Below are 18,862 nucleotides of genomic sequence, written 5' to 3' on the forward strand. Positions count from 1 at the left end.
ATCAGGAGGCTTTCACATGGATTACCGATGCATGGGACTCAGGTAATGGTCCAAATGTCCTTGCATGTTGAAGATCTTCGATGAACAAGACATCATTCTCAACCCTTTTTTATTATTTTGTGCCTGAAATAACTATTCATAACTCTAGACCGCGAATGGTATGAGATAGTATGAGTTTGAAGCTATTCTCGTGGTCAGTCGATGAAATCATTGAAGGAACCAAGATGGACGTTACGTCGCCAAAACCGGAAGTAAAGACCCGGTTTCTAGCATCATTAATTCCCAAGTACTGACTCATAGTTTAGCCTGAGGTATATGTGAGCAGCTTTTCATTCTCAATCTGCGCTGAAGCTACAAAGACAGATGGAATGTGACCATGTACGTAGTTGTCCTCATTCGAAGCAAGGAAGTGGCCCCCATGGTCACTGAACATATCTACTCTGTTCTCATAGACCGCGCAGCTGTAATCAGCACGAATCACTTTCAGTCATCCTTCTTTTCAACACCGAATCATTCAGTGTATAAGGTCTCAGATATGTCCTTTGGGGCGGGCTTGTCATGTCCTGAGCGAAAGAACAGCATTCCTCTAGACATGGCATGTCCCATTCTTATACTCAGGGCCATGAGATGACTGAAGAAACTAGGCAGCGACTATCTCGAATCTGATGCCGCGTATATGCAAGTAAGTAAACCCTGGCTCAACCCTTCTTATATATCCCTTGCCAGTCTACCGGACACCGCGAACGGGATTTGAAAGGTCGAGTTCAACACCATCGCATCAAGTAAAGAATGAAACAGAGAACATGAAGCCCTGCGTGCTACCCCATATATTATCAGTTTCAGCTCAGATATCCAAGAACCAAATGCAATAGATATTTTCAATGCAAAACTCATGGCAGCCATAATCACTCCCACAGAGCCGGATTGTGATAATCTCTTAACTTCACGGACTCCGGATTAAGCTTCTCATATGGCCGTACTTTTGTTCGCGCTCCACATGTTGCCCACGCCGCTGCTAATTGCTGCAAGCTTTTCAGGGTGAAGAGGCGCTCTGCAATGGTAATTGGTCATTCGACATGTAAGTGCCATATCACGAACCACAAGCTTACTTCACTGCATTCTAAACCCCTCCGAAGGCGACTTCATCTCATTGGCTTGAAGGTTGGGATGATCCCGAATTGGTTGCGGATTTACAACGTCCAATTCGTCTATCACACCATAAACATTACTACATCACGATAAACCTCACCTCCACATCCGACGTCTTTCAAACCCCATCGCTGACAAACAAACCAAGCATCCCCCTCATCGACGCACCGGTCTCCTACACCGATCACGTCCCACAACACAAACAGACAAAAACGCCCACATGGCAATAAGAAAGCCCCCGAACCCGAAAACTTCCCGCGTCGACAGCCTCACCAGAACTGCACAGCACCCTCGGATGTTGACGTGGCCAAATACACCCGCGGCAGGCCGCATGCGTCGCACGACAGCAGAGACATGCGTTTTCCCTTGCCGCCGGCCGTTTCCTTCGCACACGCCTTCGGAGAATATCCCACCTCCCGGGTGCTTCACTGCATGTCGTGCAACAGCCGGAACCTGCAGCGTGTATCTAGACGAACGGGATGTGTGAGGTGACCAAAAGTCGAGACGAGGAGGTGACCGATCGGACGATGTGCCTGGGTTCGGGCATCGAGGGTGAGATAAGGAGCTAGTCTCATGACTTTGCATCCCACGCCTGGAGGACTTCAACTGTCAAGTCACCGCCCTCCTCGGTTCTCTCGATCGCGAGTTCCTCGGCCTCGATCCTACCCTGCCTTAACCTGGCTTCAGCCACAACATCTCTGTCATCCCTTTCGCCCATCGCTTTCGAACATGCTAGATCCGCTATCCGCAAACTGATACCGATGAACCCGACGAGAATGTTGACAAGTGCTACCAAGACTCTCAGAATGGCCAGTGGTGCCTCCAGAATGACTCTCCCCACCCCTCTCCCCCCTTTCTTCAGCTCTGCTGGTTGATATGCAATGCTCTGCAACTCCTTCCACGGCGCAACCACCAAGAAACCCAGCATCTGCCCGTAGCTATACAATCTGGGGTTGCTAGCATAGAGCTTTGGCTCAATAGGGGAAGCCATCTCCCATAGAACAAAGTCGACGAGATTAAACATCCCAAACGTGAGCCCCGCCAGGATCATCAACGGCGCTACCCATGACCGTCAGCAAAACCCCAACAGCAGAGCATCACAGACTCACCTCTGAGGATATGAAGCACCACAAACGCCCAAGCCTTCTCCTGAGAATGCTTCTTCACACCTCTCCCGACACCCTTTACCCCCATCACAAAACCACTCACCGGATCCCCAGGCGCAACCAGATCCCCCCATCTCACAGCCTCCAACGCCTTCAACTCCTCCCTCCTCATCCGCCCTTCCCTCATCAACACCTCCGCAGCAACAGCACTCACCAACACGCCCCCAACCCTCCAAACACCGACCCTATCCCTCAGCACCGCACACCGCAAGCCCTCATACACCGCCAAACTCCTCTCCAGATCCTCCCTAAACCCCTCGACACCATCCCTCTCCGCCCTCACCCGCCTCCCAAACTCCCCCGCCGCAACCGCATACCGCTCCTCCAGCACCTCCCCAAGCTTCCCCCGCAACCCTTCCTTCGTCATCGCCGCAATCCCGAACTCAACCGCCGGCCCACATCCGACCTCCGCCACCCGGCTGCCCCAAAACGGCTGGTCCCCGGCCACAGGCACCACCAGCGTCGGCCGTCCGCACCGCAGGGCCATCGCAACTGTCCCGGCGCCGCCATGGCACACCACCGCCCTGACCCGCGGAAACAACCACGCGTGCGGTACATCATCCACCACAAACACATCATCCTCCTTCTCCCGCTTCTCACTCACACCCTCATCCATCACAACCCCGCTCCACCCCCTACAAACAACCGCCCGGAGCCCAAACTCCCTCACCACGGCCCTCACAACGCCAAACACGTCCGCCGCGTTGGCGAAGGTCATGCTCCCGAAGCCGACATACACCGGTGGCTGCGGGCCCTTCTCGAGAAACTTGACCAAATCAGGGGGCGGGACAAAGTCACCTTCAGAGACGTCTTCGAAGGCGAACCCCGCGACGGAGATGTTGGAGGCCCAGTCGGACGGTTTGGGCAGCAGCAGCGGCGACCAGAGATATGTGCACGGCACGCGGAGGCGGTTGAACTGCGAGAGCCACCACGCGGGCGAGAAGTCCTCGAGGCCCATGCCGCGGCGGGTGGTGTTGATTACGGCCTTCATGGCTTGGAGGAACCTTTGCCGTGTCTGTTAGTGAATCATTCCCAGTCATGCCAGTCCTTCCCCATCTCTTATAGCGAACCGCAACCCCAATATCAACTCTCCTCCCCTCCACAAAACCCCCAAAAAGATGAAAACGACAATATGAAAGGGATCAAGACTTACATCAAATCTTGCACCCACCAACTCGCCCTCCTCACAAGCCCCCCTTTCCCAACCGCCCACCCCGCCTGGCTATGCGGTACCTCCCTCGAGTATATCCTCGGGTTCATACCAAACAAGTGCAACGGCACACCCATCCTCGCCGCCGCCGACGTCTGCACGAAAACCTGCATCGTCGAGACAACCAAATCAGCCACGAACCCTCCCGCCTCCCTCCCTTCTTCCTCTTCCACCTCTCTTCCTCCATCATCTCTCCTTTCCCCAGACCCCTCATACCCGTCATCAACACAAGCCCCCCACCACCGCGCCCCCATCTCCCCAAACTCCCGCTTAATCTCCGGCACCTCCCTCTTCAGCTCCTCCCGCGGGAGCAGCCGCCGCGCCATCATCCGCTTGATATCGCACCGTGCCCCGATGCTGTAGAACCCCACCCCCGCCGCCTCCACGGCCGCCCGGTACGGCGGGTGCGTCGCGATCCGCGCCCGCACGCGGTACCGCCCACCGGACCGCTGCAGTGCTCTAGCAATCGCGATCGAGGGCTGCAGGTCCCCCCGGGATCCCATGAACAGGATCGCCACGTTGACGCGGAGCGGCGGCGGTGGCGGTGTCGTGTTGTCGGACATGGTGTAAACCGTAGCTGGACGAAACCTTCCGACTTCAACACGAGAGAGGTGAAAAACCTAGATATCGACACGACTTCGTAATACCTCAGCACACACGAGAAAAGAAGGATGGACGTCACTCAATCCGCTTCAGTCATCGAAATCTCTCCCATCATCTCAGTCCATTTAGACTTCCCCCCTATTCTCATTGTTCTTCCCATCACATTACGTGAGACGCTAATCCGCCTCCCTGGCCAATCACACCCCGACAAGCGCGCCAAATGTGGCTGCCTAAACGACCATTCAATCAAGAACCCTTCAAGGATAAGAAAAATGACAATAGCGTGTTCCTCCAGGACAAAATAGGAATTGATTACATTATCCGTGAGCCTTGCTCTGGGGGACATATCACGGTCTGCGGCCGCCCGCGGGGCTGCCGACGTCCTGATGGATGCGTTTTCGGAACGGAGCAGACGGGGACGTCTTATTTTCGGCTCCGGGGTTCCATCGCGGAGACGGGCCGCGGGGAGGAAACAGATACGTGGTAGCGTGGTCTCGGCGTCCCGTCCAGCACATGTCGTCTCTTATTCGGTTTCGCCACCATTCTTCAGTCTCACGGACCAGGCCGCTGCTCTTCTCTTGCTACCGCAATCGTCATATCAATGTCACAAAAGTCTAAATCAGCAGTGTTTCTACGTGTGTGTGTACATAGCATGTGTGTGAGTGTGTGCGAGCATCTCTTCGCCTCAGAGACAAAGTTCAGACCGAAGCGCCGAAGCTGCCATGACCTAGCTCGACCAGGCCTCCGATGCGATCACAAAATCAAAGAAAGGGATCGAGCGCAACAATCGGACGCCAAATTTGCCTCCTGCTTCGCCGCGCTCCCAACTTTTGGGCGTTTCGCCATCGGACGATGACACATGTAATACCTTAAATCACCGTATTGTAGAGAGGGAAAAAAGAGACCGCCATCCCGAACGAGAAGAGCAAAGGTGGTGTTACATCTGTTCACGTCTGAAGTTCCCGGACAGTCGATGCAAGGGGGGTCAGCAAAGAGCAGCGAGGACTGAAGACAAAATCTCTCTTTGATGGTTGGATGCTGCGTTGCCTGCGAGACGCACCGTAACGCTACGACGCAACAGACCACTGACTCGGAAGGAGGGAGAAGAGTCGACGTTGGGATTGTCTCAAGCGGTCGCAATCACAACAATGGGCCAGGCCGAGGGCCTCGCTTCCAGAATACGAAATGGAATGAAACAAAATAACGTTGCCCAGACAGGTGTCTATGCCACGGGCCTCTGGATGGAGTTTTCGAATCTTCTATAATCGGCAGCGGCGTTTGTCTTAAGGAGCGGATGGAAATTGGAGGATCTGGCGGAGGATGAGATAGCGGCTGAATAGACCGATGGCGGTCCGGCAACAGATCAACTCTGGGCTTCCGTCGATTTGGCTTGACACCACGGACATTTTTCCTGACTCGCTAATCTGGCCACGCTGACGGCCGATTTACGCTGAGAGACGGGATCGGAAATGGGGCAGAGAAGATGAGTTGACCGTCGTGTCGTGCATGTTGGATGGGCCACGCCACACCAGACACACTGTGGCGAGGCCTTCCAACCACACCAAGTACAACTCTCTCTCTCACTCGCTCTGTACTTGGTACTGCGGAGTAGATGATCATATAGCGTTGAGCAAAGAGTAAGGAACTTGCATGCCAGTGCCTCCAACGCATGTAAAGAGCTCGCAGAAGGCCAGGCGCAGCCAGACCAAAGTTGGTTAACCTTAACGTTAGCGGCCTCCCACTGCAGGCACCTGACACGCCTCTGCCGACCGCTCGCACGTACTGGCGCGTGCTGGGCTCACTGGCGTTGCGGAATATTTTGTGATTCGGGGCGCCGCCGGGCCTACTGCAGCGTGTTTGCAGTTTGCATGCGAATTTTGGGACGGCGTCGGTCCACGACTTTCCAGCGTCGCAGCCGCAAGGAACAGGCCGCTGAAGAATGCTCCCCGTCCCCTCATCGTTCGAACTCTTGGGGCCACCAGCCAGATCCGCAAGGGATGGATGGGCAAAAAAACAGCAAGACCAGAGATGGTGGGAGGGGACGGAGGAGGCGGAGAAGCTCGTGCTGGCAAATGACAGCGACAAGTGGCAGTGGCAGTGACCGTGGCTTCGGTTTGAGTGGTACTGGAGCAGGTCCCGAGTCTTTGCCCGTATCATGATGGCGTTAGTGCAGAGGGCAAAAGTTGAGATGAAACCATTGTAAATCACTCGAGACCAGGGTCCGAGGGTGCAAGCTCGTGAGTGTGTCGCCTCGAGATGATCGGCGCAGGGATGACACCCTGCAGCAGACCTTGTCAGAGGTTGGCTGGCCGTGTGGGCTGGTCTGCGGGCTGCAGAGAGGCCTGGAGACAGGTCGTCTCGTCCGCGTTTGCGCTGCATCGTCGGGCCCGAGACCGAGGACTGAGGCCTTCAGAAAACCAGAAACAGCCAACAAACAATTGCCTCAACCTAGACCGCGGCACGTCGTCTGTATTCATGGATAGACGGCGTGTCGTAAGGCGTGTCGTAGGGCATCCGTTTAGCCCGCGGCTTGGCTTAGGTCCAAGGCGCTGCTTTGGTGTTCGTCGCCTGCGAGGTCTGGCAGCTGGGAGCCGGGGAAAGAATGCGGCGGCATGGTGGCGGTACACGGAGATGTACCTGGTCGGGCCCTGGAGCTAGACCTTGTCGACCCAAGCTTCCGTGGGCCGAGTTTGCGTCGCATCCCCTCTCCGTCAACCCATCTCTTAGCGGAAGCCAAGATGGAGGCACCTTAGCTGCTACCCAGGGCACCTTACTTGAGGCCTCGAAATTGGCGCTAAGTGGCGTCCGTCGTCTCTAGTTCGCAGACGGGACCATCGCAACGTGTGTGATGGATGCCTGTGCTCACCGACTTTCGTCAGCGAGGGAAACACGTACAAGGTGAGGAAAAGGAGGTCACCGGTTAGGCGGGAAGGCGTCGTCCGTCAGCGAACAGCTGGCTAGTGCATCTTTTAGGGGCCGAAGCCGATGACGGGTGCGATGATGATGCTGATGATTATGCTGCGTTTGGCGCGCGCAGCCAACAACACGAGTGGCAGTATCGGTATCAGCGGCACGGCAGAGCAGAGAAAGCAAAGCGAAAACGGTGATGTGGAATACGGCAAGGGAAACACGAGGTATGTTCTGGAGGTATGGTTTGGATGTATGCTCTGAAGTGGTGGGCATCTGAGGTACCTCGAGTATCATCATCGGGTGTTTGGTTCTGCAGTGGAAAGCTTGAGCGTCTGCGCGTCAGCGTCAGTTTGCCGTTTGTCTGACAAAGTTCGCATCGTATTACTTGCGGGCTCGGGGTGCTGACCTTGTTCATTGCGCAGTTTGTTGCCTGTAGCGTTTTGGCTCCGTCTTGAAGGCTTCGAACATGGCTTCGGCTTTGACTCTACAGCCTCGCGGACCTCGCATCCTGTGTTCTTTCGTCCAAAGTCCGGTGGCCGGATGTCGAGGGTGTCCGCGTGGACTAGGCCTAAAGAGGGCATGTTGGAGCAGAAAGTAGCGCGCAAAGCATGCTGAAGTGCGGTGTTGGACGGATTCTGGCGCAGCCCAGGTGTTCTGTTCGCAGTTTGCGCTGAGCGACAGGCAGAGAGAGGTCAGCGCAGCACAAGGCAGAGCAGGCCAGAACAAGAACAGAACAGCAGAAGCGCAGTGCGGCAAAGGTGCGACCGGGACCTGGGGTGACCGTTGGAGTTGTTCCTGAGTCTTTCCAGGCAAGGTTCCATTCTGTCTCCAATGACAAGAGGAGTGGACATCAGCTGAAACATGTGCAGCTTTTTTGGGGGGGCAGTCTGGACCCACAAAAGAACCCGGCCGGGTCCACAGAAGGCTCCCCGTCGGTGGTGTCTCTGAGAAGGTGGTGTTCTAGCTTCGTACTGCCGGGCTCATCGTCCGTCTCCTTCATTATTTTTTTTTTGTGCAGTGATTGAGTGAGTCTTGGGTTGGAATGCGGTGATTGATGGCGCACCCCTCCCAGCGGCCCTGGCTAAGTACGCTAAAAGGCTGATGGTGGGCTGGTATGGTTTGGCTAGAGCGCCACCTTGAGCTGTTGTGTGATGAAATAAGGTAAATTCGAGGTGTGTGTCGTGTTGTATGTGCCTTGCGTTTAAGTCCGGTAGTTGCAATGAACGAATGAGTTGACGGATGGATGGATTGGACGATGGAAGATGGGACAAGTGTGATATTTCGCCTCTTATGCCGTGTTCTGGTGAGGTTTATGCCTGTACCGCATTGTGGCTAGCAGCTGCGCCTGCGTCCTGCTGAGCCCGGCAGCCACAGAGGCAATTTGGCTGTCCATGCTGATGCCCTGATTGATGACTGATGAAAGTGATGCCTTCCTTCCACATATCCGCGGCCCCTGGGTCCATAACATGCGTCAATGGCAGCAGCTGCGAATGGCTGGCCTTTCTGGGAAAGAGCCCGGCGTCGGGCCTGCCCCGCCCACTCGACCAGAATATCCGTCCGTGGTCCAACAGAAAAAGAAGGAGAGAAAGAGGACGTCACTTGCCTCTCGTTGTCCACGATCACCCTGGGTGAGGGAAGAAGGCACCATGGGCATTGTGGAGACGATGGGCTTCAGCTGCAACACCCACATGGGGACGACGGATGACGGGCGACGGACCACGGAAGGAGGCGTCTCGTCGTCCCACCATGGGCTCCAAGTAGAGGGTTTGACCTGGGAGGCTGACAAGAGAACACGCAGCCCGGAGAGCTTCCACCTCGTCCATGATCCATCTCCAGGCCTTACCCTGCCCGCACCTTGCTTGCACCTTCCGCCTTTTTGCTATTCTCAACTTATCAAGTACACTCACTACCTGCCCGTGTAAAGCACCTGAACTCCAAACCTCCATCCCGCCAGCCCCCGGACCTGGCCCCGATCCCAGACCATGCCCCTCCCTCGTCCTCCCCCCGTCCTCCTGACGGACGCCGCTGTCGCCAGGCCCCAGGAAGGAGCCAGTTCCCAAGTCTGGACTCTTCACCTCATGCACAATCTGATTCTTTTGGCGCGCCCCGCCATCCGTCAATCCATCTCTCCATCTACCCACGACACACACCCTGACCGACCCCGTCGTGATGCAGCGGCCGCGGGAGCAACACCGACTACCACACTGCCATCCGGGATCCATCTTCGCCTCGTCATCCTAAGCCTGGACTGGACTGTATCGGTCCCATCACTCCCTCATCTACAATGCATCTATCTGCAGTCACCACGACGGAGAACGTCAACACCCTCGTCTATCTGCCAGACGACCATGTCATCAGCGCCACCAAGTCTACTTCTCTGCCACGCGACGGGCCACTCGGCCGCGCCATTGATCATTGATACAAACCGTCCTAGGTATGCATCTCACTCGCTGCGCAGCCAATGCCGACGCAGGACCGATACAACTTCGTCCATACCAGCCCGACCACCACCCACGGCACCACCCACCTCACCCTGTTCCATCCCATGCTGCCCATGCTTCCCTGCCCGTCACCCCCTTCCTTCGACACATCTCACCATCCCACCTTGCAGCGTCCCCGTCTTGAAACGTGGAGGCAGATTCCCACGAGCCAATCGCAAATCGCGCATCCCCCCCAGCACGCCCACCCATGGATCGTCACCCGGCTACGTATCGAGATGCCCGAACTTGTCCAATATCCCCTCGAGCCCTACTGTCCTTCTATGCAGCAAACGCCCTGCCTGCTATGCCATTCCCTGCAGCACATCAGTCCGCGCCGCCACCCACACTGCCAGACCTGCGCCCACGATACCAGTCGCCGTCTCTACCTACCCGCGCCGTACTAACCACCAACTTTAGGTACCTTACTCTTGAGCGCAAACCACGCCGCGCACCTCAATCTATGGTATTACGTCCGCCACGTACAGGATCCTCCAGTCCTTAATACTGCCCCTACTATACATGATGAGACGGCGTCGATAACGGAGCGCATCGTCTCAATCGCTGGTTCGAGATAGCCTACAACTGATGTGATGCGCTGGACAAGCCAGCGCCTCGTCTTGTCTTGCGCGCTGTCTAGCACCATGAGCTGCATCACAGGACAGGGGTCACAACCTTGCTATCCGAGTGGCATGCCAGAGTGACAGCCTGGTGACGAGATGCCGTCCCATGGGTTTCGTCTGCCAAAACCACATCGAGGCCGCTGACGCTTGTGTTGTGCTGTCTGATAAGCGTGCCGAAAGAAACCATTGCACTGGACAAATGCGCCATCTCTCACCAGGAGGCGGTCCTGGGCATTAACACACTTCCAGGCATATGCATATGCGTTCCGAATGTGCAACTGCGAACAAGACACTAAACACCCGCAGTCGACAAGCGGCCGCCCAGAGCAACAGTGTGCCTGGGTTCGTGCGCCATTGGATGGTAAAGCAAATGGGAATCGTCCGTCTCCCGCCAGTTCGCACACCTCACCCACCGGCTCGATGCGCTATGGCGCATTGTCCATCGCCATGGACCGCCCCGAGTTCCAAGCCTTAGCAACGCCTGCCGCAGCACAACGCAAACAAACACCAAAAACTACCCTACCTTGAGAGAGTCGGGAAAGGCATCGCAACTCAAACAATCAGCCATCAACACAGACCCCACCCGACCTCGTGTTGGGAAGTGAGATGGATGGTTGTTCACAGACAGCAGAGACGTTTTCTACGACCAGAGCACGGGCTGGCGTCACGTCTAGCGGTGGTCGAGAACATGAGACACACCAGAAGACTGCCAAAGTTGAGCTCGAATCCTGCTCTCCCCCGAAGGTCTTGTAAGATCAAGCCGGCATCTCTGTCCCAATGCGCCGCGTGGCTGCGGCGCCGTTGTATATTGCAACAGCAACACATGCACAAAGCACACTACCACACGCACAATGGCGACAAAGAAGCAATCGGCCGTTGGTAGTTGGCGCTGGCGGGGTCCGTCGCCTCTGCCGGCCGCCTTGTGGCTTCCCCTCGTGCGCCCAGCCATGTGGTTTTGCTCTCTTCACCTGGTCGCTTGCATCCATCCAAATCGCCTCTACGGTATCATCCAGCACCATCCATCAAACAGAGATTTGCCTTGCAATTACCCGCGGGTTTGACAGCCAAGAGTAACGACGGACAGCGGAAGACCAGATGCGGTAGCCACCGAGCGACACAGGTTGGCAAGTCAGCAGCCCCAGCATTCGCTTCGGCATCTCCCGACCGACTGAACATTTTACTGCACATGCCCGTGGCCTGGTGTGCTAATTTGGCCCCTCTCGCCCACGGTCAGATACCAATCCGGTCAGAGATCGCACACATGAGCCCTGTCCCCATCCACGGTCCACTCCATCACAGATCCCAGTGACTTCAAACGGAGTGCTTCCTTGACAAGTTTCACGCCCAATCCCGGGTCTCAGCTTGCAGATCGATGGACAACTGCGCCTCAGGGCCTCCCATTTGCATCAACCGAGCAGCCGCGGCGCAATAATTACTACGCAGTATGGACCAGCGGCTTTCATCACATACAACCACGCTTGTTGTTTTTTTGGCGACCCCGTCAAAGTTGAGCGCGCCAATGGCACCGAGTTGCGATAGATGCCACCCGCCCTGCCACTGCCTATATCATGCCTATTATCACACTGCCCTGGCTGGCTATTTGGAAATCTAAGCCCTGCCCGGACGATTTCCCTGCGGAGATCATGGTTCAGACGGAGCATCTGACGCCATGATCTGCTACGGCCCAATCTGATGCACAACTCGACGTCGAGGGAGTCGCCCTAGTCACCGGCAACGGCGAGCACGCCAAGCTCCTACGGCAACCCACCACCAAAAAGACGCAAACCGCCGCAGAGCGAGAGCGTCCGTCATCCGTCCTCTGGCAACAGCAGGATTTGGGGGCCAATGACGGACTCGCTGCAAGCACAGCACAAAACAGCACAGCACAAGGCACCGAGCGATCAACCATCCATACTAAAACCTACGGAGCTAGGAGCGGGGCCCAGAAGCTGTCGCCTCTTGTGCCAGTTACACAAATCAACCAGACATCAGACACCCCTGTCCTTGAAGTGCACCTAGCACATGGACCCTCGTTGCGCCAGCGGCCAGTCGGGGGCTTTTTTTCCCACCGGCGCGCCCAAACCTACTGTGGGGAAGTCTAAACATCGACTACATCCCTCCCCTTCAACGCATAATGCCCAGCATCCTTGCGTTGCCGCAAGTGGAAACTCTGATCAGATTCTCTAGCTCCCACTCTTCTCTTGCACAGTGATCATGCTGGCTCCCGTTGCGAGCCTCCTCTCCGTCCCCATCTTTTCCTCCGATGCTTGCTTGCGGCTTTCAGGCCTTGCCCCAGCCTAGTCGTCGTCTCGTCGTCCCTCTCTTTCTCGAAAGTGAACCAGCCCGCGTTGAAGCCCTGACCTGACAGCAACCGGGCTCGGTCCAGCCATCCGTCGTCCCTGTACCCATCTCAGGCGTCTTGACCTAGTCATGACTTCGATACTGCTTCTGTTCTGACCGTCTCTACACCCTCCGCCCGGATTCCCAAACAGCTACCGTCTTCAATCCCTACCGTCCCTTTATGCGTTCTTCAGCACAGCCCTACTTCTTCGTGTCCCTGGTTACCCGGGCTCGTCCCCGTCTCTCGCTGTCCATTCGTCTTATCTTTGTTTCTTCCTGACCTTTCCGAACATTGGCCTTGAACTCCCCCCTCTCATTTCCATCACCATCCGCATCTGTTCTCAAGCCTGCCAACATCTGTCACAATTCGGTTATATTGAACAAAGGCGTGTGCCTCATCCATGGCATGATAGTACCTGCGTTCCCGAAACGAAACTTTGACGAACTTCGCCGAGGCATTCACCGTTGTTGACCAGTACATCCCCGAGGACACAAGACGAGAGAGCTTACCTCGGACTTGGTCTTTCCCTATTTCCACCGTCTCGAAGAAGAAGAGGCCGAAAGAGACTCGGTCTCGGCGTGTCAAACGTTCCAGCATTTGGAAACGACACGAACGACACCATCGTCGGCAAGCCGTGGTCGCGGACCCGAACGACATCTCCTTCTGTCGACATACATGCAGTACACTGCCTCAAATCACCCCTTGATCGTACAGCCTTAAGACTTCAGCTACGGGAAAGGGACCGTTTCCTCTCTGTTTCTCTCGGTTCGAGGTCGATCCGACAGCTGCGAACCACTTTGGCGTGTTCAGAGGCAGCGGTGTTAAGCCCTTTCGGATGACCCTTCACATACACCACTGGCCGGCTTGAAGGTGTTTCGGCTGTTTCAATCCGCTTTTGGAACTGTCAGTGCGACTCTGAAACGGCGATCCCAACGATAGGTCTGATATTCTTATCGTTTGCTTCTTAACTTGTCATCGCCCTCCTGTCCTACCCCTTCCCTTCCCTTGTTGCCTCCCGCCCCCCGGGCGCCACACACAAAAGCTTTGGGATCTCCCACCAACCTTATCATTTCCTTACCTTTCCCTTCACTACTGCCACCATACCTTCCCATCCCCAAGTCGTGCGACCTACGCAGCCTTGGTGTACAGACGAGTATCCGATGTATCGGACTGGATCCTAGAGATCGGACATTATCAACAAAAAGAAAGACGACGACGACGATAACGACCAAGAGTCACCATCGTGCGAAGGATTATCTACAGCTAGACTAAGGCAACCGGGTCGGCATCAACTTGACGAGCACACGATTATCAGGCGAACTTGGAGAACTGGACGACCAGAGTTTGGGAGGTTTTTGGAAATCTGTCGACATCAACCCGAGGAATCGCCAAACTGGATTCTCCCCGGCGACAGAACTTTTCCCCAGTCGTCCGCGCTTGAGCGATGGACGTGACATCACTACTGAACGCAGGCGCGGGAAAAAAGCCCATTATCAGGAACAACATTTTGGAAGCCACATTTGCGCCCATCGACGGACCAACCCCGATTCTTGCGTCCCCGGAGAAGATTGCTTCTTCTAGGCGGACCAGCGACGCCCGAGCACCGCGGAACCGCACGCCATGGGATGCGGGCGGTTATTCTCTTCCATTATCACTATCAGTAGACACGAAGCTCTCCATCCCTTCTGCGAAGCCTGCATTTTATAGCGAGTACGACGTCGATCAGTCAACCTCCGCGAGCTCTTACCATCCCTCGTCCAGCAATCACTCGAGGGCGAGTTCTCTTAGTTCTTTGGCACACGAGATGGCGCATTCCGCCAACATTACTCCGATGACGAGTACACACCCTGGACGGTATGTGGCGTCCTCTTTGAAGTTTTCCGTTGTCGCAATTGTCCTCGCTTTTGCTCTTTCATGTCGATGGTGATGGGATTTGATGAAGGATGGAGTCGCAACTCGAGTGGCCCACTCTGCGCATTCAACTCAATTGCAGCTTTTCCCGACACAAGCTAACGATCTGTTAGGCCCAGTATGTCTGGTGAGTCGGAAGGACAGTTGACGGCAAGGTAAGTTGATCAATGTTTTGGGTGGTTCTATCGCGAGGAGACGTTGCAGTGAAGTTCATCCCACTTCAGTCACCGCCTGCTGGATTGGGACTTCTTTCAGCAACGTCAACGATGTGAACATGCCATTGTTCTGGGGCATTGAATTGACAAGGACATAGACCAAACCTGCCACGCGAAGACGATGGGCATGTTACTGGCGGATTCCCCAAGTCGCCAAAGCATAAGTTTTCCGACAGCCACAGCAGTCTGTCATCCTACACATCTTCAAATCAATCAGGAGGCCATTCGAGGATATCATCATTATCAACCGTAAGCGGCATCCAGCCGTTTACATCGCTGCTGAACGATGTTCCGGCGTTCGACCCTAAGCTCGACCACCAGAATATGGGCCCTGCCATGGTCGACATCCAGCCGCCATCACCTAGGACGGCTGGCCAGGATCCTCCATTGGACCCTAGCATGAAGGGACCTGGCAGACCGGGCAGCCCATCTGATGCGATTCTGATAACCCGCGGCATGGGAAGCAACAGATCAAGTCCAACGGACGGGTTGAGGTACGTTGAAAGACCCCATAACTTCCCATTCCGCAACCTTCCCGCCTCATCACGTACTTCCTGCATGTCACAACGAGAGCCACTTGGGTTGAAGCCAGGGGAAAGAACGGCGTAGTCGATTCCATCCCATTTAACGCGGATGATTCGCGCCTTCCTCATGTAGAGCATTTTGACCGGTAGCTCCTTCCCTCACCTTCGCCAGATTCCCCTCGCCAACGATGAAATTTGGTGGTCACGCGCTCCCGCGGTTTTCGTCTCATCTCGACGAACGCCTGAGGCCCACGAGGACCTCACCCGATTCACCCATCTGCACCTATCACTGTCTCGCGCACTGCATCACTTCGTCTTTTTTCTCCTGCCCTACTTAAATCGTCTCTTGCTTCGCAACAGCCCATCTTCTTCTGCTAAACACCTACAATCAATCTGAGCTGGACTCTACTGACGATTTGACTTCTCAGCCCTCACTCAAAACAGCAGCAAGACAACCTTCATTATCTTTCCCTTCCCCAGGATCACCCTCAATCAAGAACTCACAAACGCGCGGTTTCTGCCCCCGATTTCGCGGCCATCTCTGCCCCTACTTTCCAACCGTTCCCCTCTGTCTCTGAGACTGCTCCTTTCCCCCCTCAGCAACCTTACGCCATGTCTCCTCCTGAGTCTCCCCCGGCTCAGGCCAATCAGGATGAGATCAAGTGCATGTACATCGAGAACTGCGACACTGGATCCCAGCCTCGCAAGGCTATTTCCCACATCTTCGGCCGCAACAAGCTCTGCACCCGCATGATTCCCGCTCACGTTTGGGTTCACTTCTGCCGCAAGCACTACCAGCGCAGTCGTTACCGCAACGCCCACGAGTACTCGAAGCTTCAGGTCGACCTTGTCCAGAAGCAGATCGCTCGCGTCCAACAATGGAGCGACGAGAACGAGCGTGCCGGCAAGGCTGGAGTCGTCAATAGTTGGTCCTTGGCCATTCGCAAGCGTGAGCAGAAGCGCTTGGAGGACAAGAAGGAGTCGAAGAAGCGCGCTTACCAAGATGAGTCGGACGATGAGCAGCTCGACGGTGCCATGCTCAACGGAACCGCGGTCCCTGAGTGGCTTCTCAGCAAGTGCGGTGCTGGTTACACCACAGTTGCCATCCAAGAGATTGTTGCACAGTTGAAGACCGAGATCGACGGCGGCGGCCTCAGCCAGATTCCCGACATCGAGATCCTCCCCACGATCAGCAGCGACGGTCCCGATGAGAAGCCGAAGACCTACCTCAAGCGCAAGACCAGCGGCGGCGCTGCCCACAAGCGCTCGCAATCGATGGGAGTTGCCCTGCGCCCCGAAGCACTCCCAATGGCTAGACGTGTCAGCCAGCCCAATGCTTATTGGGGTCAAGAAGGTTTCGATACCTCTCCCTTTGACAAACGTCAACGCATTACTGACATGGAACCTGGCTACTTTGGAGACCGCAATGCCATGCCTGGCATGCAGAGAGTCCCGTCCGGCATGCGCCGCATGAACATCCCGCACCGACCCGCCTTCGGCAATATTCGCGAAGGCCACCCTGAGGAGGATTACTACCGTCAGCCCCAAATGGGATCCGGCCCCTTCGTCTTCGGCGCCGGTGGTCCTCAAGGCGGCCCCCTCCCTGCCCCGACTCCTCAGCGTCGCGGCAGCAAGTCGATGGCTTCCCACCTCGAGACTTCCACGACGATGCCCACCTATCCCGACCCTCGTCGCGCATACCACCAGCGTTCCCAGAGTGAGATCGGTGGCTTCCACCAGGGCCAGGCTCCCAACTACCGCCCGTCCTCTTCTTCTGGTTACGCTCCCGCCGCCTACCCGTACCCCGGCGCTGTCGAGCAAGACAGTTACGATGGCACCTACCCTCGTCCCCATGACAATCCTTTCGTCCAGGGTGCTCAGCCCAATTACTACGAGGATCCCCAGCGCCAGTATGCCTACGGTGCTTCTCCCTTCCAGCCCAACCCTGCGTCCCGGCTTGGTCCCGCTGGCGTCAACAGACACACCCGCCACCAGAGCACCCCGAATGCGCCCCGTGCCATGCATCGCGCACCTTCCGCGCACGGCTTCGCAGTCGGTCCGAACATGACTCCCGATCAGCGCGGCTACGAGCACACTCCTGAGCGCCACTCGTACGCCACGCCGCCCATGCAGCCCATGCAAACCATGCAGCCCATGCCGGATGCCACCCGCCACTGATCAGCGCCTAGATCTGAGCGAAGAATATGCACTCTTTTGAAACGGCCTTCCTTATACCCGCACAATCATGTCACATCGACACGGCATCAACTTGGAGTATCATTCGGGAAGGCAAGCGGTCATTTGGTTTCTGTCCTATTTCCTCTCTTTTAATCATATCTCACCTTTCTCTCGTTGCAGACGGCCATTGCATGAGGACAGCGGGGAACAAAAAATCATGGACTTTCTTTTTCTCTTTTTCCTCTCTGGGAAGCCCCGAGCCATCTGGGGTATTACATGGCTCGTCGAGGCAAAAACATGATGGATGACTGGACATCGCACGGATCAACGGCACAACTGGGGAATCCTTCTTTCACGGTTGGGAATCACGTCTAGAAAAAAAACCAAAAAGGGTAACCTTTTCCTTTTTCTTTACTGTTGTCGAACACACGAAGCGCGCGAGAGAAGAGCACACAAGGGCATCAACACATGTTGAGGACATGCAGGGCTGGGACAGGGCGGCGGTCTTTCGGTCTTTGGGCGGGGGGTTGGGTGGTTTCACGGGAATCCGGGTCAAAAGTGGCGTTTGAGTCCTTTTCATCTTTTTGCTTCTGCGTTTGGCTTTTTTACAGGTTCTGATATTTTCTGATCCGGCTGCGGTTCACACAACTCACATGATGGATGATCCTTCCCCTCGATGGATGAGAGGGGTTGTTGGGGGATATCTCTCTTACTTTCCTTGATGAATGTTGATGGCAACGTTTTCCCGGTTCTTCTTTTAGCTCTGAAGGCTTTGAATGCTTAGATAGCTCAGCCTAATGAACACGCAGTTAAGACAGGATGCATGTGCCTCGGAGTTAAGTGACGTGATACCTGTCAATGACTTTTGCACTTCGTGGGCCTCGTGTTAACCCAACCCCTGCGTAAGAATTCTGCGGGGAACAATATAAATACTGCAACCACCCATCGTGGCTTTGACTCTTTTCTGCAGCAATCTTGCTTGTCACACCATGCAATGTTTCCGGCTTATGTGATGAGCTCCACCCGCCACGTCGACTGTCTGCATAGTTGGCGTTGGGTAGGCGCACCGGAGACGGCTTGCCGAGTGGAAATATGAGGGTTGTCAGCGGTTGAGGTTTATTCTGATCGTTATGCCTGTGTCGAGACGGAGATGGTGGGATGGAGGAAAGGGTGAGGTTGTCTGGGGCTGGCTTTGCGAGGGCGTGCTCTGGTGGGATGAGTTGGGAACTCGGTGTGGGGTGTGCCAGGCTTCTTGGAGAGCAAGAGCTTAGGACCAGCAACGATTGGCATTCTGATTTCGCCTGTATTAGTTGCTATGTGATTTGGGATGCTCGTGGTTTTATATGAGGTTGTTGGTGGACTGCTGGGGGGGGGGGGGGGGGGGGGGCCCGGGGTGGGGGGGTNTCGGGGGGGGGGGGGGTGAGCGGAGCTCCGGGCTGGGAGGTTAGCGGGTATTTAAGGGGTTTCTTGAATGGGTGTATCGGATCTGAAGAGCCAGGCAAATTGTTCCATAGAGGCGTTGGACTTAATGGCGGTATCGCGACCGATCGGGGCA

General features: G+C 55.7%; 2 protein-coding genes across 2 annotated transcripts; one reads left to right on the forward strand and one right to left on the reverse strand.

Moving 5' to 3' along the window:
* Positions 1-1,720: 1,720 nt before the first annotated feature.
* On the reverse strand, positions 1,721-4,088 carry GCG54_00011559 (Sterol 3-beta-glucosyltransferase UGT80B1; the record flags this gene model as incomplete). Its single annotated transcript, XM_045411461.1, has 3 exons — positions 1,721-2,208; positions 2,259-3,319; positions 3,469-4,088. 3 exons carry the CDS (start codon positions 4,086-4,088, stop codon positions 1,721-1,723), a joined length of 2,169 nt encoding a protein of 722 aa, XP_045268519.1.
* A 9,835-nt stretch (positions 4,089-13,923) lies between these two features.
* GCG54_00011560 (uncharacterized protein) lies at positions 13,924-17,307 on the forward strand (the record flags this gene model as incomplete). The annotated part of the gene is made up of 4 exons (XM_045411462.1): positions 13,924-14,333; positions 14,504-14,545; positions 14,704-15,099; positions 15,558-17,307. The coding sequence occupies 4 exons, from the start codon at positions 13,924-13,926 to the stop codon at positions 17,305-17,307; spliced, it is 2,598 nt and encodes an 865-aa protein (XP_045268520.1).
* Positions 17,308-18,862: the final 1,555 nt, after the last annotated feature.

Source organism: Colletotrichum gloeosporioides (genome assembly GCF_011800055.1).
Source record: "Colletotrichum gloeosporioides strain Lc1 chromosome Unknown consensus_17, whole genome shotgun sequence".
Taxonomy (NCBI): domain Eukaryota; kingdom Fungi; phylum Ascomycota; class Sordariomycetes; order Glomerellales; family Glomerellaceae; genus Colletotrichum; species Colletotrichum gloeosporioides.